General features: G+C 44.9%; 1 protein-coding gene across 3 annotated transcripts; it reads right to left on the reverse strand.

Annotated features, from left to right (window-relative positions):
- Positions 1-449: 449 nt before the first annotated feature.
- LOC139364762 (KN motif and ankyrin repeat domain-containing protein 2-like) lies at positions 450-24,337 on the reverse strand. Of its 3 annotated transcripts, none has more exons than XM_071101795.1 (13): positions 24,251-24,337; positions 14,797-14,905; positions 8,380-8,449; positions 6,485-7,930; positions 5,963-6,175; positions 5,754-5,868; positions 4,901-5,659; positions 4,686-4,773; positions 4,194-4,413; positions 3,792-3,934; positions 3,208-3,408; positions 2,793-2,891; positions 450-2,684 (listed from the first exon to the last, which is right to left on the reverse strand). In XM_071101795.1, exons 3-13 carry the CDS (start codon positions 8,417-8,419, stop codon positions 2,628-2,630), a joined length of 3,381 nt encoding a protein of 1,126 aa, XP_070957896.1. In that variant the 5' UTR covers positions 8,420-8,449; positions 14,797-14,905; positions 24,251-24,337; the 3' UTR covers positions 450-2,627. The 3 variants fall into 3 exon arrangements, with proteins under 3 accessions (XP_070957896.1, XP_070957897.1, XP_070957899.1); XM_071101796.1 differs by lacking the exon at positions 24,251-24,337 and adding an exon at positions 15,366-15,586; XM_071101798.1 differs by lacking the exon at positions 14,797-14,905 and having other exon boundaries at positions 24,251-24,308.
- Between the last annotated feature and the right edge of the window lie 1,408 nt (positions 24,338-25,745).

Genomic DNA, 25,745 nt, shown 5'->3' on the forward strand with positions numbered 1-25,745 from the left:
GACGGAAATTGGGGAAACAATATTTTGGTCTCCAACACAAATTCAATCTACAAGTGTCCTCTGCTGGTCTGCTGCAGACATGACAGCGTGCGCAGCGGGCCCAAGAAATCTACGACTACACTAAATGCAACAGCGCGCTCTGTTGGTCAAATCATCCACAATTAGGCTGGCTCGAGAAATGCTCTATTCAAACACCTTGCCAAACATTAATTGCGTGCCAGGTCCTGTTCAATACCCACGGCAGAGTAGGCTAATAGCCTACTTGTATTATTATGATTATTAGTTTAACGGATTAGTCTAATAGCCTACGTAAGGGCAGAGGAACATTGTCTTGTAATTTATTATAATGACAGTATCATCCACGATGTATTGAAGATTAAAAAAGGCCTTAGCCTAATCAGAGAGATTGGTCCAGTTTATACTGTTACTAGAAACACACACAGAGACGATTTACGATGAAAGCTGATTTATTATTTTCATCCAAATACCATAAAACCAAATGGGGAAAAATACAAACTGAGCATTTCACAGAAGGCAAAAAACTAAAACAAATGTGCGAGTAGGTAAACCTATAGTTGTGAACAAGTAATACAAATAGAAATGTATAAAAAAGAAAGTAAAACAAATATAAAACGTTATAAAATCCAATTGCTCAGGAAATCCTATATTAAAGGGGGGGGGGGGGTTAACGTAAAAATATCAATCCAAATTGAGACACCAATGAGCATACAAAAGATTAAGAACACCTGCTCTTTGGATGACAGACTGACCAGGTGAATCCTGCTGAAAGCTATGATCCCTTACTGAGGTCACTTGTAAAACCACTTCAGTCAGTGTAGATGAAGGGGAGGAGACAGGTTAAAGAAGGATTTTTAGGCCTTGAGACAATTGAGACATGGACTGTGTATGTGTGCCATTCAGAGGGTGAGGCAACTCCACATTAGGAAGGTGTCCCTAATGTTTGGTATACTCAGTGTATTTTTGTATTCTGGACTTCAATCCTTTTTAAATTATAATTTGATGCATCACTACTACTGTAGAATAATGTCAAATATTATTATAATTTTGGTATACCTATATTACAATGCAAATTCTTCATTAGATCCATAGTCCATTCTGTCACTTTCTAGTTACCAACCAATCAAAAAAGGGTGACCACTGAACAGGAATTTGAACCTTGCCTACCACCTTACACACCCTAGTCAGTACCCAAACACCCCACGTCACTCCTTCCCTCAGTAAAACCACTCATAAAACCTTTTATTCAAGAAAATAAACAATCTTTCATTTGAGAAATGTAGTACCTTTATTGGAGAGTTAGAGTAGCTACCATTTCTAGTTGCCTTCTCATGAACATTACAACTGTTATTGACCTCAACGATAATGTTGCTGCTACCAAATCTTTTGTCGGGAATTATCTGTCTGGTCAATACATATTATTCTATTTACACTCAGACGGATCACCACAACATACAGTGTAACAAAAGAGTTTGTTATGAGGGGAAGATCTTTGGATAAAAATTCGGAAAAAATGGTTAACTGTTACAACGACTAAAATGTGGTTGGAAGTTAGCCAGTAAGACCATCATTTAAAACAACAGTATCCTGATAAGGGTGCTGTAGGCCTCGTCACAGCTAGGTGTCTGACATCTAAAGTAGCAATGCTGTGTGTAAAGTTTGTCATCTGTTCAACAGTGTTGGAGATCCATACCGTTACCTATGTGAAACTTGAATTGAATAAAAAGACACTATCAAAAATACTCTAGGGTAAATAAAGGTTGTGTAGAAATCTCCATCTATTGTGCTGAATTAAACTGGAGTCCTGTGTCAGAATTGTTTTAGCACCAATCAGCTGACTGATGCAATCGATAAAGGACACTTCAGAGAGATATGTGTATTTTAGAATGAAATGGGTGATTTTGTCATTTTAGAATGATATGCGTGAATTAATAATTTCACAGTGATATGGGTGATTTTCGGCATTTCATAAATGATTGTGATGAGTCAACATATTCCTACTGTGTCCTTGCAACTGATCAATTATCAATGGTATATAGAATGACATATGTTGCTTGTACAGTAATAAGTAACAAATGCATATGAACAAAAAATAAGCTACAATAATGAACTACGGTAAAGTAATACAATCTTCCTTATCTAGCGGCAATAAAAAAACACAAAATGAATGTAAGTGGGATTATTGCTGAGTTGAGTTTGTGTGTTGAGCTGTTACAATAGGAACGGCTTATTCTGTCATGTGAATATTATCGGAGATTGATTTCAACCAACACTGTAACAAAAAAAACAGACTCTTGTGCGTAAAGAACTACATGTGAGTATAGCATCACAATGAATTCCTTTTTCGTTTAAAGAAAAGATGCGTTAGGATCGTGTCAAGTGTTGGGTTTCATGCCGACGTGCACAGACAGTACATACAGAGAGAACAGACAGAGAGAAGAGGAAAAATACCATCACAATCACTCTCCCACACACAAATACACACAGACAGACTCACACACACGAACACACACATATATATACACAGCTATCAACACTTGTGGTGGAATGGTTGAGGAGCTGGCAGGAGCGGAGCTGCTAAATTCTCCAAAAGGTATCTTACAGTGTGGTCACTTTGTTTCACCAGAGGGGGGAGAGGATCCCAAAAGAGGAGACTTTGGTGATACCTTGAGGGTAAAACAATATTTATAAATCATCACCTGATGCACCCACAAGTGTTGTGTGTTTGTTTTTGTTCAAATGTTAACGTACATTCTCTGTTTGACAACACTTACAGGGGAAGGAGGCTTGGCGAAGTTGAGGTGAGCGTAGAGAAGCACAGCGATGTCATTCTGACTGGCCTCCAGGGCTATGGACAGGGCTGAACTGCCATCCTAGTGGAGAGAGAGAGATAACCATAGGTTGGGTTGCCAAAGAGAGAGAGGGTGAGAAAGGCAAGACAAAGTAGGTCAGGCGGAGGGAAGGATGAGAGACAGGGTTGGGAGCTGGTGCACACAGCTGCACCGCAGAGAGCAAAATAGAGAGACAGAGACAGAAGAGAAAATAGAAAACAAACAGTCAAAGACACTGTATTGACATGGGAGACTCATAGATGCTGTTAGACAGAGAGTAGGGAAAACGGGGTGGGAAAACAACTAGTAAAATGCTATGTAAAATCCTAGAAGTTTGGGAGTAGGCTTGTTGACTCACGTTATCAGTGAGGGTGACATCACACCCTGGCACAGACAGCAGCTGACGCACGATGTCGACATGGCCGTGCTCGCAGGCACACATGAGCGCCGTGGAGCCGTCGTCGTCGCGGATGTTGACCTGTGCCCCGCAGGAGAGCAGCGCCCGTACCATGTCCCCTCGCCCGTGACTCACTGCCAGCATCAACGCCGTCTGACCCGCCTAACAACATACAACAGTTACCCGTTAGGAAGGCCACAGGTTTTACCAGTCTCCTGACCGTGTGACCTTCTGACCTGGGAAAACTCCAGGCAGTAGTTATAAGAGCTGGCCTAACACCAACAGTCAGCTTTTCTTACACAAAATTACAAAACCATCGGAGGCAAGAAAATACATGTCCTGGCCCAACATAACAAATTGAGAATTTTAATTCCATCAGAACATAGATACAATGTGGAGCTATCAGCAACATACATGCAAAGGAGCCATCTAACTGAAGTAGCTGAAATAGCCATTTTGTCAGGGGCTTGGGAGGAACGTCATTGGTCTGCCTCAGTTTGGCTGTGTGCACGGAGGCCTGCTGTCCAGCAGGGGGCATAGTGTACCTGGCTGGCTTTGGCGTTCACGTCCCCTGTGCGCAGCAGCTGCAGGACAGTGTGAAGGTCACTGTCAGAGTGGAAGGCAGCCAGAGCTGTCAGCATGATGGCTGTGTACCCGGCCTTGTTCTGCTTGTCAGCGTTGCACAGGCCTGACAGGGAGAGAGCGACCAGGACACGTTTATTATGGGAATTATATCCCTAAGCCATTCCACTAACAGTCATGCAGTACATGAAGGTTATACATACAGTCCATTGTATCTATGGCAGACCACAAGTCTGTGTTAGATATACACATTCATACAGTGCTGATCCATGTACTGTACGAACAAACCAAACACTTACTTATCCACCATAAAAGTAAACCACTATTCTCTTGTCTGTAAACACACACATCCCACAGTCACTCACCAGTGTCCAAAAGCAGCTTGACCACAGGGAAGTTGGAGTGGGAGACGGTGTAGTGCAGGGCCGTGTTGCCGTTGCCGTCGGCCATATTGACCACAAACTTCAGCAGCTGTGGGGAGACGGAGGAGAAGGTATCCATATAGGCCCTGACCATGGCAGTGTCAGCTGCCTTGTGACAGGACACACGAAGCCACTCCTGGAGCACCGTGGTGTAGGCTGTCCTCTGGGGAGGGAAATCACAGAGACCGGTCTCAGACTAACAACCAGACAGGACTGGTCAAAGTAACTCACACTGTTTATGATACACAGATGGATGTAGGCCTAACAGCTTTAGCTTAATGGGATAACCCAGTATTGTAAAGTGCAGGAGACCTGAGTTCAAATCCCGCTGGTTACATGAACACAATCTTGTAGAAAGTGACTATATGAAATGACAAGTCACAGATGAAGTCATCTAAACTGGCATGGTGGGCAGAGTAAAAGAGAATTGCATACTGCTGCTTGCTGACTGAAAGCATTTGGTTCACCCAGGGCTTTCTGCAGGGCATGGAGAGATGCCACCAGGCTCTCACTGAACTCCAGTCTGACAGAGATGAAAGAAAGCACAGCAAATTCAAACACATACATACACAATATCATACTGCACTTGAAATCATTGATGGAATGACACATCTACTGATTATAGTTTCAAAATGGTTATGCTGATTTACCTGGTTTCTTGATTGGCTGCTCCAGCAGCACTTGGGGTGTTTCCAGGTGCTGGTGTCGAGGCTGATGATTGGACTATCCTCTGCTGGGTGCTTTGTTCAGTAGCTGACGATTGGGTAGCCCAATGCTGAGGGGCGAGGTCAGTAGTTTGTGATTTGATTGCATCTAGCTGAACGGTGACATCAGTGGTATTTGATTGGGTGACACCCTGCTTTACTTCCGGGTTAGTGGCTTCTGGTTGGCATCTGGGTGGCTTGGGGGGTGCAGAACAGGTAGCTGCTGATTGGATGGTGCACTGCTCAGGTGTAGTGGGTTCAGTGCTAGTATTTATGGAGGTACACTCCTGAGGGATAGGGTCTGGGACCGATGATTGGACAATACTCCCCTGACGGACACAGTCATTGGCTGGAGATGGGTAGGTAGTCTCAGTGGGGGTAGAGTCAGAGGCACATTGCTGCACGGCAGTGTTCAAGGTTGGTGATAAGGTGGATACATGCTGCAGTCCTATACTTATGGTTGCTGATTGGCTGGTGCTCTGCTCAGAGGCAGGTTGACAGGCTGGTGGTTGGACGGTGGTGGTTGGGAGCGGGGTGGCATGCTCTAGCCTTGTGGAGGAGACTGGGACTGCTGCTGCTTGCTGGTGCTGTCCCGCTGCAGACTTTGGTGCTTCTGGGAGTTTCTCTGTGGTCTCATGATATTCACTGGCATCACTCTCCTCTGAACTCTCACTGCTACTGTCGTCTGAGGAGGTGGACTCATACCTACAGGACAGAACAGATCTATCACACACGTCAACTCACGATCTCTGTAGTGTAACATGAATACACTGTTACACACTATCAATAACACACGTACCCTCCATTGACTCCAGTGAACTGCAGGTTCTTCTTGGTGGATGAGGAGCCAGGTTCTCCTTCTGCCTTATGTTTCATAATGGACCTCAGGGTGGTCTGGGGAGAGGCTGCTGCAGCTGGAGAGAAGACCCAATGTTGCCACAATGTTATGTTACGTCAGGGACAGTTAGCGGGAGGGTTAAGGTAAGGAGTCGCACGGTCCATAGCTACCTAGCTTTGATGGGTCTTCTTGAGACTGGACGGTGTTTATGGCAGTGTGCTGGGGTGTCTCTCCTTCCTTCAGATGCAGCAAAGCCATCTGATTACCAATGGTATCAATGGCGATGGCAGGATTAGTGACAGGCACAGAGGTGGACAGTTCACTTCTTAGGACCTCTCGGACCTGTTTGGAGGAGATGGCGATGGGCAGCTCAACAGCTGCATCTGGAGGAATGGAAAGGAAGAGGACAAAAGATGGAAGGGATCAACAATCAAAGAAAACACATGGTTTTTCAACCTAACAACTCATTGTTATAGAAAACATTTGTACATTTTACAGGAGCATATAGAGGTAAATGCCTTGCTCAGGGGCACATCGACATCCTCTTTCACCTAGTTGGCTCAGGGATTTGAACCAGTGACCTTTAGGTTACTGGCCCAATGCTCTTAACCACTAGACTACCTGCCGCCCCATTTAAACCTACTTCATTTAATTTGATATCACTTGTAACTTATCACTGAAGTCAGACCTACCCTCTGGGCCCAGGGCCTGTGCATGTCCTCTGTGGGTTCCCTCCAGGACTGTACCACCTGGAGGGAGGGAGGGGGAGCTGCACCCCTCTGCTCGGAGCAACGTGCCCACCCCCACCACAGTGGCTGGTTGCTCCAGCGTGTACACCTGGATTCCCACAGTTCTCTGCGCCCGGTGATGGGGCTGCTGGGTAAAGCTGACTACCGTTTGCAGGCTGTGTCCCTGCTGCTCCTGCCAGCTCAGACTGGTGGCCCTGACCGAGTGGTTTGCCTGGGGTGCCAGAGCCTGCCTCTCCCTCTGAGCTGCCTGCACCTGCTGCTGGGCAGCCTGCAGCTCCTGCATCGTCCTCTTCAGCTGGCCCTCCAGCTGGCCCACCTGGCTCTTCAGGGCCTCTGTCTCCGGCACCAGCCCCAGGTCCTGCTCCTTCACCCCAATGCCCACATCCACCTGCTGGCTGCCCCTCGCCTCCTCTGGTCCCACCCCAATGGTACGCACTTCCCTCTGCCCAGCCGGCCGCGCTCCACCCACGATCACTGTGTCCTCAATCTCACAGCCTGAGTCTGCCTGCGGCCTGGAGCCCTCAGGACTGGTGGGGGTGGTGGGGGACAGAGGCCCTGCTGCAACCCTCGTGGTGGCTTCAGCTCCAGAGCTCACCTCCTCCTCTGGGATGTCGATGTAGAGCTCCCCTCGGGGCCGGCCCACTCTGCCAAAGCCAAGGGTGTGTCCCAGAAACTTCTGGCTCTTCAGCTGGACGCTTAGCTGCCTCTTCTCCTCCTGCAGCACAGAGATCTTCACCTGGAGCACGGGGATGGTCTTCACCTGCTCCTCCAGCTCCCGGATCTTCCTGAGAGCCACCGCCATCTGCTCTCTCACATGCTGCAGGTGGGCCGGGGTGGGCGACACAGGCGTGGACATGCCGGAGCTCATGGGGGTGAAGGAGCCCGTTCCTCCTCCATGGGTGCGATTGTAGCTGTGGGCGCTGCTCAGGGAGGTGGTGGATCCGGCCATGCTGTTGTGCATGCTACCCAGTGTGCTGGAGAACCTCCTGGGGGCCCCTTCTTTCTCTTCCTCCAACTTCCTGCGGGCGTCCAGCAGGGTCTTCTCCACCCGGGCCGTGCTGAAGCTGGGCCTCTGGGAGTGGGAGCTGTGTGGGTGGTAGCCTGGGGCGCAGTAGGAGAAGGATGATTGGCGACTGTCCTGGCTGGTGTTGGAGCACAGGGACTCTGTGGACGTCCACCAGGAGCCTGTGTAGCCGTACCCCCGGGGGAGAGACCCGTAGCGGGGCCGGCGCTGACCGGGCACCTTCTTGATGGTGTTGCCCTTCTCAATGTCGTTGACATACTTGAGGAAGTCTAGGTCCAGGCGGTAGCCGTAGGGGGTCTCCACAGAGTAGGGCGCCTCCTGCTCCTTCCCATGCAGGGAGGGGGGAGCGGACGGGGTAAGCTTCCCTGCAGGGAACAGGAAATAGAGTTAAAACAAGCGGAAATCTGCCATCTAATCTCGGACTCAGACTTCAGAAAATAGCATTATCTCTCGGGGATACTGAGTGCTTGGGTATATACTCTAATAGTAGTTACACAAATTAGGTAGAAACAGTTTGATAAATAAAGTAGTAGGTTATAGCCAGACCCTGATTGGTTTAAGATATCTAAAGACCTTAGGTTGATCTAAGTTATTTTGGATGTTAAACACTTTAGGCCAAGGCCGATTAAGTTAAATCCTGGACTGAAAAGCATGCCCAATGGAGAAACACCATTGAAATGACTTTTTAGTCTTAATCTGTGTTTGGGAAACAGTCCCTACATGATAAATATATTATGCACTCACATGATAGTTTGTGGGAGATGATTCAGTATTATGATGTTAAGAAATAGAAAGAGTAGAGTTAGGACCATACCTCCTGGGAAGCTGGGGTCCATGTGCAGCACCTGAGCCATGATGTCACACGTTTACCCACAAAACCTCACCTGGGGGGAGAGAAAGACACAGTCATACAAACCTATCAAACACTTCCACAACACAGTCAGAAGAACTACTCCTAATAGAGCAACCCACTGTAAATTATTTGACAAGACACTGTGCACAAAGGGGGTGGGGGGGGGGGGGGGGGTACCATAGATACACCAGCAGGGGAAAGGCCAGTGAAAAAAGGTGAAATCTTCAACCTTAAAGGGTTCATCGGTTGTCCCCATAGGGAAACCCGTTGAAGAACCATTTTTGGCTACAGGTAGAACCCTTTTCATTCCAGGCAGAACCCTTTCCACAGAGGGTTCTACATGGAACCCAAACGGGTTATACCTGGAACCGAAAAGGATTCTACCTGGAACCAAAAAGGGTTCTCCTATGTAGATAACCGAAGAACCCCTTTGGAACCCTTGTTTCTAAGAGTGTAGGGTCACAATGACAACCCTTGTAGTTGAAGAGTCTCTCTTTCTCACGAGGGCAGAGTAACATAAGCTGGGTTTGTATTGGTCAATATACTGCTTCTTTGTTGGGATGGCCTGAGAGTTTAATTGGTCATACTGTAGGATGGTCATATGGTGGGTTGGCTATATCTAACATCTTGTTATATGTCCCTAGGAATCTCGGTGTGTAATATACAGTGCCTTGCGAAAGTATTCGGCCCCCTTGAACTTTGCGACCTTTTGCCACATTTCAGGCTTCAAACATAAAGATATAAAACTGTATTTTTTTTGTGAAGAATCAACAACAAGTGGGACACAATCATGAAGTGGAACAACATTTATTGGATATTTCAAACTTTTTTAACAAATCAAAAACTGAAAAATTGGGCGTGCAAAATTATTCAGCCCCCTTAAGTTAATACTTTGTAGCGCCACCTTTTGCTGCGATTACAGCTGTAAATCGCTTGGGTTATGTCTCTATCAGTTTTGCACATCGAGAGACTGACATTTTTTCCCATTCCTCCTTGCAAAACAGCTCGAGCTCAGTGAGGTTGGATGGAGAGCATTTGTGAACAGCAGTTTTCAGTTCTTTCCACAGATTCTCGATTGGATTCAGGTCTGGACTTTGACTTGGCCATTCTAACACCTGGATATGTTTATTTTTGAACCATTCCATTGTAGATTTTGCTTTATGTTTTGGATCATTGTCTTGTTGGAAGACAAATCTCCGTCCCAGTCTCAGGTCTTTTGCAGACTCCATCAGGTTTTCTTCCAGAATGGTCCTGTATTTGGCTCCATCCATCTTCCCATCAATTTTAACCATCTTCCCTGTCGCTGCTGAAGAAAAGCAGGCCCAAACCATGATGCTGCCACCACCATGATTGACAGTGGGGATGGTGTGTTCAGAGTGATGAGCTGTGTTGCTTTTACGCCAAACATAACGTTTTGCATTGTTGCCAAAAAGTTCAATTTTGGTTTCATCTGACCAGAGCAACTTCTTTCACATGTTTGGTGTGTCTCCCAGGTGGCTTGTGGCAAACTTTAACCGACACTTTTTATGGATATCTTTAAGAAATGGCTTTCTTTTTGCCACTCTTCCATAAAGGCCAGATTTGTGCAATATACGACTGATTGTTGTCCTATGGACAGAGTCTCCCACCTCAGCTGTAGATCTCTGCAGTTCATCCAGAGTGATCATGGGCCTCTTGGCTGCATCTCTGATCAGTCTTCTCCTTGTATGAGCTGAAAGTTTAGAGGGACGGCCAGGTCTTGGTAGATTTGCAGTGGTCTGATACTCCTTCCATTTCAATATTATCGCTTGCACAGTGCTCCTTGGGATGTTTAAAGCTTGGGAAATCTTTTTGTATACAAATCCGGCTTTAAACTTCTTCACAACAGTATCTCGGACCTGCCTGGTGTGTTCCTTGTTCTTCATGATGCTCTCTGCGCTTTTAACGGACCTCTGAGACTATCACAGTGCAGGTGCATTTATACGGAGACTTGATTACACACAGGTGGATTGTATTTATCATCATTAGTCATTTAGGTCAACATTGGATCATTCAGAGATCCTCACTGAACTTCTGGAGAGAGTTTGCTGCACTGAAAGTAAAGGGGCTGAATAATTTTGCACGCCCAATTTTTCAGTTTTTGATTTGTTAAAAAAGTTTGAAATATCCAATAAATGTCGTTCCACTTCATGATTGTGTCCCACTTGTTGTTGATTCTTCACAAAAAAATACAGTTTTATATCTTTATGTTTGAAGCCTGAAATGTGGCAAAAGGTCGCAAAGTTCAAGGGGGCCGAATACTTTCGCAATGCACTGTATTTAGCCTCAATTAGCCATTTCTCTGCTTTTCTGCCTGCTTATGTTCTTTCTGCTCGATAGTAGATCTTTCTGCTCGATAGTACATCTTTCTGCTCGATAGTACATCTTTCTGCTCGATAGTACATCTTTCTGCTCGATAGTACATCTTTCTGCTCGATAGTACATCTTTCTGCTCGATAGTACATCTTTCTGCTTGATAGTACATCTTTCTGCTTGATAGAACATCTTTCTGCTCGATAGTACATCTTTCTGCTCAATAGTACATCTTTCTGCTCGATAGTACATCTTTCTGCTTGATAGTACATCTTTCTGCTCAATAGCACATCTTACTGCTTGATAGTACATCTTTCTGCTCGATAGTACATCTTTCTGCTTGATAGTACACAGTTTGTTTCTGGTTCTAATATTCTGCGGAGGAGAAGAGTTAGAAGGGGAAAGTTTCCTGGCAGCTTATTCCAGGAGAGAGAGGTTGGAGGCTGCCAGTTACAGCCTTATTAGGAATCGTTTGTGAACACTAACAGAGGTTCTCGATTTAGGGTTTACAGACACTCTCGCCCTTTCTTTCTCTCCCACTCTTTTTCCATTTATTTTCCCCTTTCTGTTCCCTCTCTCTGTATCTCCCTCCATCTCTCCCTCCCTCCTCTTTCATTCTTTCTCTCCCCCTCTATTCGTCAGCTGACGATAAAGAGATTTCAGCTGACCACTGTCTCCCCTCATCCCCCTTCCCCCTCCTCTTGCTCCCATACACTCAACCCAAGATAGTACATTCACCACATTAAACACAATCAAAACAATGACCAAATGCACACTGGGATTGACACTGAGAAAACCAATGCATATTTCATGCTGTTGTGAACTTTCTATTCGCCTACTGGATGTCTTGCTATTGGTGTACTAACATTTCTGTTTGGAAGTTAATAGTGATGGCTGAGCTATTCTTCTGACACCCTTTGCAGTTTATGTTTGCTTGTGGCAAGAGGAAAGTGACATGCTGCCAGCGATGACATACTGCCCACAATGAGGGGTCTCTGATTCCGTGTGTCTCCCCGGTTGCTAAATATGAACTTTCTAGGTCATTCATTTGTGGGAACTGAGGATTCACTTTTTCAGCATTACATCTCTTGCATTAGCCACTGGAGCCTCACCAGCTGAATCTGTAAAACAGACATCAAAAATTTGGACTTGAATTGATTTTGTTCTCAGGGCATACTTAGTTCATGCCCAGTTTTCTGTTCTGTTCCATCAGCAAGAAAGGAGTCTCTCTCTGCTCATTTCAATTTCTGTCTCTCCCCTCGCTCGTCCTCTCCCTCCCTCTAATCTCATGACTCTCGTCAGTGCCTGTTTATGCTCTTGCCCGTTTCAGGGAAAGTAGGGCACTTGGAAACATTGACTAAATTGACTTGGTATTTTTGAAGCCTGAATTTCTCTGTATATTGTAGCTCTCCCTATCTCTGTCTTTCTCACACTGATATGGCAACACACACAGACATGCACGCCCACGCAAACACATACACGCACAGATACGCACACACCACGTGCCCACACGAACCCCCTCCCTCCCCACACACACACAAACAAAGAAGGCAAACAATTTGATATGATCAAAAAAACGCTGATAAGATCAAATGTGACCTCCGCAAAATGATGGCAGGACATGTAGTGTTAGTATCAAAGTAGTTGCAACAAGGGCCTCCCGAGAGGCGCAGTGGTCTAAGGCACTGCACCGCAGTGCTAGCTGTGCCACTAGAGATTCTGGGTTCGAGTTCAGGCTCTGTCGCAGGTGGCCGCGACCGGGAGGCCCATGGGGCGGGGCACAATTGGTCCAGCGTCGTCCGGGTTAGGGGAGGGTTTGGCCGGCAGGGATATCCTTGTCTCATCGCGCACTAGCGACTCCTGTGGTGGGCCGGGTGCAGTGCACGCTGACACGGTCGCCAGGTGTACAGTCTTTCCTCCGACACATTGGTGCGCCTGGCTTCCGGGTTGAATGGGCATTGTGTCAGGAAGCAGTGCGGCTTGGCTGGGTTGTGTTTCGGAAGACGCATGGCTCTCGACCTTCGCCTCGTCCGTACGGGAGTTGCAGCGATGAGACAAGACTGTAACTACCACGAAATCGGGGAGAAAAAGGGGTGATTTTTTTTCTTCTCCATTAAATAAAAATGAAAACGTTATTTAAAAAAAAAATATATATAAAGTAGTTTCAACAAATCAACTGACTTCTGAGATGCATTGTTTAATGTGCATTTCCTGGTATGAGTACAGTATAAATGCTTATGTGAGCGTATCTGAAATATGGAATGTGAGTGTGTCAGATGTCTCTGTGTGTGTCTATGAGAAAGAACAGGAAGGTGGCGTGTGTGTGTCATTGAGAGAGTACAGGAAGGCGGAGGTCTGGTTGACAGGGGCACAGTTGATGAGATATAATTAGAGTGTTCAGTTCAGCTACACAGCGTGACAAACATCCCGGCCCTCAGCAATGACGACGGCCAAAACTCTCCTCTCCACACCCTCCTTCTCTCTCTCGTTCTCCTTCTCATACTAACTCTCAATCTAGTTTAATATTCCTTTATTTTCCTAGTCACGTCAAGTGAACACGTACTCTGTTACGGGCCGCTCTCTCCCCTCTCCCCTCTCTCTATTTAACACTTTGTCTGGTGCTCCAATTCCTCCCCTCCCCCAAACCTTCTGCATCTGCCTCTACACCAGTGCCTCGTTAGGTGTTTGTGTGTGTGTGTGTGTGTGAGTGAGAGCGTCCGTGCATGTGTTTGTACGTGCGTGTCCACCCGTAAGTGTGTGTCTGCCGTGTCTGTGTGCTCCGCCATGTATGTGGGTGACCTTACTCCCTCTCTCTCTGGGCTGTAAACAGTGTTCCATTGAGATGGCAGTGATTAGAGTCCAGTGTAGCCCCATGCTCCTCCTCAGCAGCACCAGCACAGCCAGCCAACCATTCTTCAGTGATACACTCCCAGACCCAGACTTTTACCTCCTCCTCTCCTCCTCCTCCAGCCATTCTCTACCCTCCTCCAGGAGGAATGAGTTGCCCCAGACTGATGCCCCCCTCCTCCCCACGTTCCAGACCAGCGGAAGTTAACATTGCCCGCCTCCAGGGTCCCCCAGTCTGACTATTAAGATTCGAAATCAAAGGGAGAAAAACTCAGATTCTTCAAGCACAAAATAGGATGTGTCTCTGAGACGGCTGATGTCCTGTTGGATGCCAGAGTGTGCCTGCGTGATTGCTGCTTTGCTACTTTTAATCGTTGTGACTTGTTGCAACATTGATACACCGAAGCTGTTTCAGAATGTGCTAATATACCGCTACATTGTCCCTCAATAAAAGATACAGGTGTCCCTCACCTGTATCAAACATCAAAACATATCAAAACATACATACCACATTTCTTACCACACATTACACAATGCACATATCTTTGTGATCAGAGGAGGGTGACCATCATGGTTAGTAGGTAAGATACAGTAGGTTTAGTTCTGGAAGAAAACTCTCAGGGCTAGTACTTCAGTCAGGTCCAGAATTATTGCCACCCTTGACAAAGATGAGCAAAAACATATATATTTTTTAACGGCTCAGTGTCGTTATCCTCGCAAGGTGAGGTCTTGAAAGGTATTGGAAACAGGGGTGCCAAACATTTTGAACCCTATCTTTTAGAGAAAATTGCTTTACTTATTAAACAAAATCTCTTTCTCTGAGCAATTATATTAGTATAATAATAATAACAATATCATTTCCCAATTTATTTGAGCATACAATATGTCTCAGTATTTGTATGATTTATTTTATAGTCCGTTTTGCTCATCTTTATCAAGGGTGCCAATAATTTTGGACCTGACTGTATGTCCAACACATTCTCTTTATTCAGTCTTACCTCCTTTTTTATTGCCACAGGGAGTAAGCTGTGGTTATAGCAAAGTAAGAAATACCTTGAATCCCACAACCCAGAGAAAATCATGGAATTTTCCATCCACGTCTTAAATAGCTGCCTTTTGTGTGATTGCTATTCTGCAGAAGTTTGGGAATGGGAATGGTTTATGAATTAGGAAAAGAGGGATTTATTTTCTGCTCCATACCAGCTGCTCAGAGTGCTGCAGGGTTGGTCTCTCCTCCTCCCCAATCTCCTCACTCTGGCTTCTCTTCTCTCCTATTTTTCTTCCCTCCCCTCTTTCTCACGGTCAGCACCTGAGCACAGCATGGAGGAAAATAATGGAACGATATTAACATTTATATTAAGAAATCATAACATCCATTTCATAAACCTACTGAGATAGAGATCAGAAAACAGAAAATACCAGATAGACCCACAAAATAAACTTGGGATAAATGCAACCAAGTTTCCAAATGAAGCACATCATTGAGGTATCCGGTGAATCTTTAACCAGCCATCAAATCTCAAAAAGTCCATGACAACTCTAACAGGTCCATCCCAGCCTCTCCAGAGGGCTACAAACAGGCCTCTCATACAAAACAGGGATTACCCACTGTTTAGGCAGGTTACCAAGGACTGGTTACTGTAAGACTAAAACACCCAGGTCTGCAGTAGAAAACCAACCTCAGAAACACATTCCACTGCCTCGGAGTGACAGCTCCTCACATGAAAAACATCCTTTCCATCTCACCACAAAATGCCAATCAAACTCACGAGTCGATGGACCTCATTTCAGAGCGACAGCAGACCTCCATGCAGCTAGTGCCTTGAGAAAACGTCTCATCCGTCTGAGTCTGAACCACAACAACACAGACTGCTGTATGGCCAATCAACCAAGGCTGGCTGGGAACCTCCCTGTCATGACATTGAGCAATGTTTTCATGCACTTCTTGACTCACACTCTTGAACCCGGTGCCATGTAACACACCCCTCTGGTTTCACAGGAACACCCAAATCAAATCTTCAAATCACATTTTATTGGTCACATACACATGGTTAGCAGATGTTAATGCGAGTGTAGCGAAATGCTTGTGCTTCTAGTTCCGACTGTGCAATAATATCTAACAATTTCACAACAACTACCTTATACACACGAGTGTAAAGGAATGATTAAGAATATGTACATATAAATATATGGATGAGCGATGGCCGAACGGCATAGGCAAGATGCAGTAGATGGTATAGAGTACAATATATACATATGAGATGAGTAATGTAGTGTATGCAAACATTATATAAAGTGGCATAGTTTAAGTGACTAGTGATACATTTATTACATCCAAATGTTAATTATAAAAGTGGCTAGAGATTGAGTCTGTATGTTGGCAGCAGCCACTCAATGTTAGTGATGGCTGTTTAACAGTCTGATTGCCTTGAGATAGAAGCTGTTTTTCAGCCTCTCGGTCCCAGCTTTGATGCACCTGTACTGGCCTCGCCTTCTAGATGATAGCGGGGTGAACAGGCAGTTCACCCCGTGTTTGTTGTGCTTGATGATCTTTTTGACCTTCCTGTGACATCGGCTGGTGTAGGTGTCCTGGAGGGCAGGTAGGAGGGAAGACCTCACAACCCTCTGGAGAGTCTTACGGTTGTGGGCGGAGCAGTTGCCGTACCAGGCAGTGGTGATACAGCCCGACAGGATGCTCTCGATTGTGCATCTGTAAAAGTTTGTGAGTGTTTTCGGTAACAAGCCAAATTTCTTCTGCCTCCTGAGGTTGAAGAGGCGCTATTGCGCCTCTTTCACCACGCTTTCTGTGTGAATGGACCATTTCAGTTTGTCCGTGATGTGTACGCCGAGGAACTTAAAACTTTCCACCTTCTCCACTACTGTCCCATCGATGTGGATAGGGGGGTGCTCCCTCTGCTGTTTCCTGAAGTCCACAATCATCTCCTTTGTTTTGTTGACGTTGAGTGTGAGGTTATTTTCCTGACACCACACTCCGAGGGCCCTCACCTCCTCCTTGTAGGTCGTCTCGTTGTTGTTGGTAATCAAGCCTATCACTGCAGTGCCATCTGAAAACTTGATGATTGAGTTGGAGGTGTGCATGGCCACGCAGTCATGGGTGAACATGGAGTAAAGGAGAGGGCTGAGAACACACCCTTGTGGGGCCCCAGTGTTGAGGATCAGCGGTGTGGAGATGTTGTTTCCTTCCCTCACCACCTGGGGGCGGTCCGTCAGAAAGTCTGGACCTATTGGGGAGGTAAGCAAATTGGAGTGGGTCTAGGGTGTCAGGTAGGGTGGAGGTGATATGATCCTTGACTAGACTCTCAAAGCACTTCATGATGACAGACGTGAGTGCTACGGGGCGATAGTCGTTTAGCTCAGTTACCTTAGCTTTCTTGGGAACAGAAACAATGGTGGCCCTCTTGAAGCATGTGGGAACAGCAGACTGGGATTAGGATTGATTGAATATGTCCGTAAACACACCAGCCAGCTGGTCTGCGCATGCTCTGAGGACGCGGCTGGGGATGCCGTCTGGGCCGGCCCAGATATTGTTACCCCAGGATCTTGCCAAGGCATCTCCACGACATCACCTATACTTACGTGTGATTTGCAAGGAATACAGCCAATATTCGCTATCTGCAAATCCATGTGATTTCAGATTGGTCCTGTCACAAATACGTGCAAGTTCCAGGAGATAAGCAGCGTGATAATGGAGGTTATTTCCTTTTTCTCATACCTTGGCTTTCACTGCGACGCCTGGGACTTAACTAGTACATTTCATTGTGGAGTCATGGCCAAATGACGTCAGACATTTTCATTTACAGAATGTCACATTATGACCTTTTATCTTACACAGTCCATTGTTGAATACTTTTGTCATGGGACAGAGGGAGGGAAGGAGAGAGTGAGAGAAACAGAGCCTCATAGAGGAACGACAGCCAAATCACAATGAGCCATTCATTCAGCCCCTAGTTCCACAGCTGGTTCTAATATAGAGCTAGGAGTGGCAAAGAGAGAGAGTGAGAGAGACCGAGAGAAAAGCAGAGAGAGAGAGAGAGAGAGACACACACACACGATCAACCCATATTTACATACATAAATAAAAGAAAGAGAGGGAGGGAGAAAGAGAGGCAGAGAGATGGCGAGAGAGACACATAGATAGATAGACAGAGAGAGAGAGAGATAGGGGAGAGAGAGAGACTGTTACAGCCAACAAAATAAGCCTCAAAACAAACGTGATGTTGTCTGAGGTCCTGTTGTGGATCCAGACACTGTCAGAGAGTGGAAATACAAACAGGCCCAGTGATGACGAGCAACCAATGTCTGGGAGGTCTGTGTACATGTCTTAGACTCCTACTCTTATCAGTCATCACAAATCAATACAAATGTGATTGTATCATACTAGAAGGCATCAGTAAATATCACAATAGAGTATAATAATGGTGTAATAACTAGTTTATACAGACTATAACATGTCATAACTAAACTAAAACTACATAGCCAGTATATACCAACATACACAGTATATACCAACATACACAGTATATACCAACATACACAGTATATACCAACATACACAGTATATACCAACATACACAGTATATACCAACATACACAGTATTTACCAACATACACAGTATATACCAACATACACAGTATATACCAACATACACAGTATATACCAACATACACAGTATATACCAACATACACAGTATATACCAATGTGTATGTCGTGTCCAGTGTTATGAGGGAGGAGGTAGGCTCTGCAAACTTTTGTACATTCTTGTTTTTGTGAAAGAGTCAAACAGTTCTGAAGAGATAGGTTAACACACACTCCCACGTCTGCACCCGCCACCCTTTCATCACACAGCTGAAAACACACACACACACACACACACACACACACACACACACACACACACACACACACCAGGATCCTTTGAACCCATGGAACTCCCACAGCTCCACAAACACAGCTGAATCATTTCAGTTCATTGTTTCAGGTATAAACTCTGAAGAAACAAAATGTGGAGGGCATACAGTAACTCCGTTCTCATCTTCCATCTAAACACGCTGGGAAATTGTAGTGGTGAGTATCAAATCCACCATGACAGTAGTAACCTTTCAACAGCAACAGTCAGATGACGACATATATGCAATACACCCACTCAAAAGGTATCACCATGCACAGGCACTCAACACCACAACCCCTCAACACTAGACCCCAGACTGGAAGAGGGCACGTCGTGGGTCACCCTTTCTCACTGTTCATTATAAAGGACTATATGTCATTGATGTGCCATTAAAATAGCTTATTGTGGGATTGCCTGAGGTCTGATGAAGAAAGGGTTACAGGAAAAGGAGCTCCGTCGCTGTATTCCCCCAGGACCCAGAAACAACCCAGTCACTTCCTCCAAGCCCAGGAGAAAAAGTAACAAGGAGAGGGAAAATGAGACGGAGAGGGAGAAAGAATGAGGGAGTAAAGTAAAGAGAGAGCAGGAGAGTGGAGGTACAGTATGTGAGTGAAAGACGGAGAAAAGAAAGAGGGGGTGTGGGTGAACAAGAGGGGCGAGGCTGGAGTGGGGGAGAGAAAGAAAATAAGGAGGGAGAAGAGAATAACTTTTAAATGGAAACTTCTAGAATGAGAACACCAATGACTGTTCTAAAGATTTCGAATCCACCAGTATGAGTCATTGAAACTCCCAGCAGCCACACCATAATGGTGTGTCCTCTGCTCTTGCCAAAACAGGGCAGACATCACAGGGATTCAAGAGGAATGAAGAGGAACTCTTGACCTAGGGTGAATTACGTTTGAAAAGATAATTCTTCATCATCTGAACTTGATACGCCTGTAAGATTACTATCATATTTTGAACATTCCACTACTGGTTTAAGGATCAAAAGTGACTCACAATAGAAACCCAGCACACAAAGAGGCAGCACTTCTAGTTTCTAAATGAAGCTGAATGTTATTTTGTCAACACCCAGGCTACTTATGATTGACCTCAGTCCAATGTGTATAATACCATTTTCTTTTTTTTAACGAACAATACATGGGATAATTGGAACTATTATGAAAACTCTTTTGGAAACCAACAAATACATACATCATGCTGGTGTTACATTATTCGCTGGAGGAGAAACCTTCCTGGCTCTTTCTGCATCTGCTGAGGACTGCTGTATGTGACCCTAACTCTCATCCTAACAGATGGCTTAATTAAGCCAACTGGTCATGCATTAATAACCAATGACCAATGAATTGATGGTCTCTACTCAGAAGTGGCAAGGATGGTAGCCATTTATCATCATGTGGTTACTTTACAAGTAAACCACTCTTTTTAGAGCAAATGCCGTGCCTCATTCGCATGAATAACAAGACTTTCACATGTGCATGAGGAGGACAGATGCTCTCATATGACCAGGGTATAACAAATTACGTTGGGCGATGTGCTTCTGAATAACTAATAGTGGGTTAGAACTAGGAACAGTGAAGACATCACATTTTTTCAAATCAGATTTTATTTCATCAAATGCTTGGTAAACAACAGGTGTTGACGAACAGTGAAACGCCTACTTACGGGCCTTTCCCAACAATGCCGAGAGAAAAATAGTGAAATAGTAGCAAAGTAATAACACACAATAATAAAAGTAATAATACATACACAATGAGTAACGATAACTTGGCCATACTATACACACACGGAGTGTGAGTGAGTCATTGTGCTGGGGTACGAGGTAATTGAGCCAATACATATAACTAGGAATAAAGTGACTAGGCAACAGGATAGATAATAAACAGTAGCAGCAGTAGCAGTAAAAAAAAAAGTCACTGAAAAAAGGGTCAATGCAGATAGTCTAGGTAGCTGTTTGCTTAACTATTAGTATTTAGCAGTCTTATGGCTTGGGGGTAGAATCTGTTCATGGTCCGATTGTTTCCAGACTTGGTGTGTTGGTATCACTTGCCGTGCGGTAGCAGAGAAAACAATCTGTGACTTGTGTGGCTGGGTGAACAGGGAGTGCAGGAGAGGACTAAGCACACACCCCTTAGGGGCCCCTATGTTGAGGGTCAGCATGGCAGATGTGCTGTTGCCTGTCCTTACCACCTGGGGGCAGACCGTCCAGGATCCAGATGTCGAGGGAGGTGTTAAGTCCCGGGGTCCTTAGCTTAGTGATGAGCTTGGAGGGCACTATGGTGTTTTGAATGCAGAGCTGTAGTCAATGAACAGCATGCTCTTACCCAGGTGGGAGAGGGCAGTGTGGAGTACAATAGAGATAATCTGTGGACTTGGCGGTATGTGAATTGGAGGGTGTCTGGGATGATGGTGTTGAAGTGAGCCATGACGAACCTTTCAAAGCATTTCATGGCTACAGATGTGAGTGTTACTGGGCGATAGTCATTTAGACAGGTTACCTTGGCATTCTTGGGCACAGGGACTATGTTGGGCTGCTTGAAACATGTAGGTATTACAGACTGGGTCAGGGAGAGGTTGAAAATGTCAGTGAAGCCTTAACCCAGCCAAGCTATGTAGCCTATGCCCTGTTACTGCAAGCAAATAGGACGACTGTTTTTAACATTAAGGAGGAGTAGGGTCTGGAGAGAAAGACGGCACACTGCAGAAATAGTCTGGCCCATACAGCCAGGGAGTGGCCTTACTGCTTGACCTGGCCTCAGCCCTGCCTGCCTGCTCTCCTGTCTGGAACAGGAGAAGAATAAACATCAGCATCACAGCTGCCATTGGTCATTGTGTTGACCCCTCCAAAAGGAAACTGCCTAGCTAAGGGTGGGGCCCAGGGACAGGAATTGCAACAGAAACAAAAGAAGAAAAACTGTATACATTAGAGAGAGAGGTGGAAGGAATGGGAGAGACAGCGAGTGAGAGACAGAGTGAGAGAAAGAGAGAGAGGGAGAATTCCTGTGCAGAACGGGAGGTAGAGGGATAAGGATTGATGGAGGCCAGAGAGGCAGTGTTCTGGAAGGATTTGGGGAAGGTTCAGGGGAGATGGAGACGAAGACCAGAGCAGAGTTGTTAGTCCGGTCAGGCAGGGGAAAGCTGGTCAGACTCACAGCAGTTTTGGGGTTAAAACCTCAGGTCAGTGGAGTCAGTCAGTGGTGGTCACATGCAGCACAGTGGGGCAACGGAAGGAAGTAGTCAAGCACTGGAGCCCTGATGATGTGTTTAAGTGACCCGTTCACCGGGATCCTCATTGATTGTTTCCAGACTGACTCAATGAGTGAAGTAAATGAGATAACAACAAGCAGGACTTGAACCACACCTATAGACATGGCAAGTATACACAAACACACAACAAGGTATTAGTAGGTTGTTGCGAGTCAGTTAATAGAAAAATCTATCTTCCCTTTCGGAACGATTCATGTATTAAGAAGGATTACTCCAGAGATTAGTCCAACAGATGATGATTTCATGCTTCCTTGGACTCTACATGCATGATGAAGGAATATGTTGACTGAAAACGTTAAAGGATTTGTCTCTGGCTGTAGGTCTGGATAAATAAGTAGGGGTATTAACCCTCAACGGCCAAATCCACCAATCTGGTCCCATTCTAATATCAGAGCTGTCATCATCCCCTGCTATAGCTAAATACATCTGCACCTCTCCACAGCAATGAGTGATTAGCAGTCATAAGCAAGGAACTATAGCCTACAGGCTCCACCAAAAAACATATTAATACTGATGGAGAATTTGGTGATAAGTTACTCTCATATTAAAGTAAAAAATATTGATATTCTATCAACATAAAGGTGCACAAACTGTGATCCATTTTCCCACCAAAACAAGAAACGTATGTTTGTGTGAAATTTGCATAAAACCATACATGATGTCCAAATGTGTATTTGAGCTGTGGCCTATTATACACCTTCTATGGCAGTAGTGTAAGGCTCAAGTATAACATGCCTTTCTGTGCAGAAGTAGAAGGCTTTCTGCTCACTGAATCAGTAACAATTGTTCATTGACTGATGTGATAGGACTAGTTTCCAGACTCCACAAGAAGACATAAACTGTAAAATGACGTTGACGGCCTACACGCATTAACTCACAGAGCGTCTGTAATTATATTCCACTACCTGATTCAAGGTGATAGGCAACTCTAAATTAATTGCTCATGTGTGTAACCATGGTTTCAGCTGAACAGTGGTGTGTCAGCAAGGGGACAGTCTGGCCCGCTACGACCTGTCCGCAAATTCTAACAAATCCAGACAATCACAGACATGAAGCTTCATGCAGGTTAATGGCGTAATTCCATTAGTCTAGCTAAATCATTTGAAATGCCCAGCGTGTGGTCCACCGCTACAAATGGGCTTTATAACCTTGCATTCCTCCATTTGGAATTCCACTACAGCGCCCCTCGTTCCAAACGTTGTAATCGGGAATGTGGTCGGTGAGACAGGCTACGCATTCCATCCCCGCTGCTGCTGGCACGAGCATGGGAAAACTCCAACTGGGCACCTTACATTCTAGGACACCTATGGAGACCTGTGTCGGTCACCTATAAAGTAGGCCTAGTCTGTGTGAAAGCAGACTACTATCAAGTGATCAATGATTGATCAAAGGACCCCATACACTTATATGGGCCTATCTAGACTGTAGCCTATTCCCACAAAATGACACTTGGGTTGTAACCATCTTCTCCAAAGTTCAACAGTTTAATAATTACCAATAGATAAACCTTGAAAATCATTAGTAGGCTATTAGGCCTACAGGCGTTAAATGTTCTTCCAGATACTGCTTCTTCTAGAGAGGAGGAAAACCCGATAGAATGAATTAAACTTTCTGTTGAGGCAGCCCTCCCTTAGGCACTATAGCTTTTGAGGCAGACATCCGTTCACTGAACTGACCACCAGTCACGGACGGGCGGTTAAACCAGACCAAATTTAAGGGCAGAGTGTCAATGAGAAAGTGATGAACATCTGGAAGTAGGCTAATGAAAAGTGGAAGAATGGAAGGACCCACCCTCTCCCTGGAGTAACGGCAATCACGGGGTTTTCTTTAAATGAGGGATTCATCTTAAATTATTCAGGAATTCAACTTCAAAACTTTATTTGATTGAAGAAAGAACATGATCGAAAAACGTTTTAGTTGAAGTTCCTAATTTTAAAAAGTTTAGCCAAAAGAGTGAGGCTGGCAAGTTTCCAAAATGTTCCAGAACGCAAATATTAACTAAAGATCTTCTCTCCAATTTGAACAATAACCTCAGTGAAAATGTGAGACCGCTCTCTCAGCTGTCAATACAATTCAGCCAACATGACCTAAACACAAAACGTCTTAGGGATAACACACGCGCCAGTGCCCAATGCATTGTGTGCGCTCCCTCGAGGAGCGCGTTATCGCCAAAGATACTCAGCCAAATAACCTACTATACACGAGAACAAAACCACTCATTAGGCCATTAATACTTATAGTAATATTTAGGGAAAAGTGCACACCAATTCATACAAACATAACGCAGTTAAATAGATAGAGAATGGGCAATAAGAGACCCGTTACTTCTAGAAGTAAGACACAAACCGGGGAACGGATAGGACAAAAGAAATCTTACGCAAGACACCATTTTGGACTTATTAATTGAGCAAATGTTAACATACAAGCTGTTGGGAATTAAGAATGTATGATCTTATCAAAAGGCTGTTGTCCTTACCTATCCTTATAAATCCGTTCAGACGACTTGGGCCAGGAGCGCTCACTGACATGGAGACAAAAACACCGCAGCCAAGCGGTTCAGAACCCCCTCCCTCCGCTCTTAAAGGGCCAGGAGCGTCTTTAGACTAGACTAGTACCTTAGGCTAGAAGCCCCATTACACTCAGACATCTCTGCATATTCATTCAAAATTGTAAAATGTAAGAGTTGTAATAAGAGAGTCGTCGTATTAATGGCTCAGTGTGACTTATAGAAATATAGCCTAATGCAAGGGTGACCTAAAGTCCGTCAGCATTGCTTTCTTTCCATTCTTTAAAAAACATGTATTGGTGACTGCGCATGGGGAATATGGTCCCCGTAACATGACGTCATACTTTAGTCTCCCCTGGAATCTACCCGTGTCTTACAGAAGACTAAATAGTCGATTGAGGGACGTAAATGTGGTTACTGTTGTAGAGAATGGATACACCACAGCTATATCACTGATTCATTTTATGCCTAAAAAGGGTGGGTGTGTTTTTATTGTATATCGTGTTACATATCAATAACACACACTAAATCCATAGAGTGGGTGTTTACTTTGGCAGACAAACATTACGGCTACAATGTCAGGCACACCGGCACAGGAAATGAATTGCACGATGAAAAATAACAGAAAAGGGGCGCATACTCCGACATCAGGTTCAAATAGAGATCTGAGGGGTCCGCTCTGCATCACCAGGCCAATAATTAGGGTGGTTCATGTCTGCAAAGATGCGTCCTGAGAGCCAGATGACTATACCCGTTCAGTTGCTCCAGGATAACCCATCCATAGCCTATTCATAATCCACTCGAAATGGAACGTTACATCTCTTCTCATTTAAAAAAATTAATAAAGAAATAATATGCCATATGTCGATACACATAAAAATTAGATACCCATCTGCATTTTTAACACAATATACTACAGGCCTATAGCCTATCAATTAATAAACGAAGGTGTTTAATAATTTAGTTGTTTGAACATTTCCCCTGCTGGCTAAATCCAGTCCTGGGACTCATATTCCCAGGGTAGTAAAACCATGTGTCTAGAATGATTAACCCTCTCAAGGTTATATGCAGTACAGTGCATTCGGAAAGTATTCAGACCCCTTGACTTTTTTCACATCTTGTTACATTACAGCCTTATTCTAAAATGGATAAAATACAATTCCTCATTCATCTACACACAATACCCCATAACGACAAAGTGAAAACCGGTTTAGAAATGTTTGGAAAAGCATTTAAAATAAAAAACAAATACCCTATTTACATTAACATTCAGACCCTTTGCTATGAGCTCAGGTGCATCCTGTTTCCATTGATCATCCTTGAGATGCTTCTACAATTTGGAGTCCACCTGTGGTAAATGCAATTGATTGGACATGATTTGGAAAGGCACACCCCTGTCTATACAAGGTCCCACAGTTGACAGTGCATGTCAGTGCAAAACTGAGCAATCAGGGGAGAAGGGTTT

Source organism: Oncorhynchus clarkii, chromosome 13, assembly GCF_045791955.1.
Source record: "Oncorhynchus clarkii lewisi isolate Uvic-CL-2024 chromosome 13, UVic_Ocla_1.0, whole genome shotgun sequence".
Taxonomy (NCBI): Eukaryota; Metazoa; Chordata; class Actinopteri; order Salmoniformes; family Salmonidae; genus Oncorhynchus; species Oncorhynchus clarkii.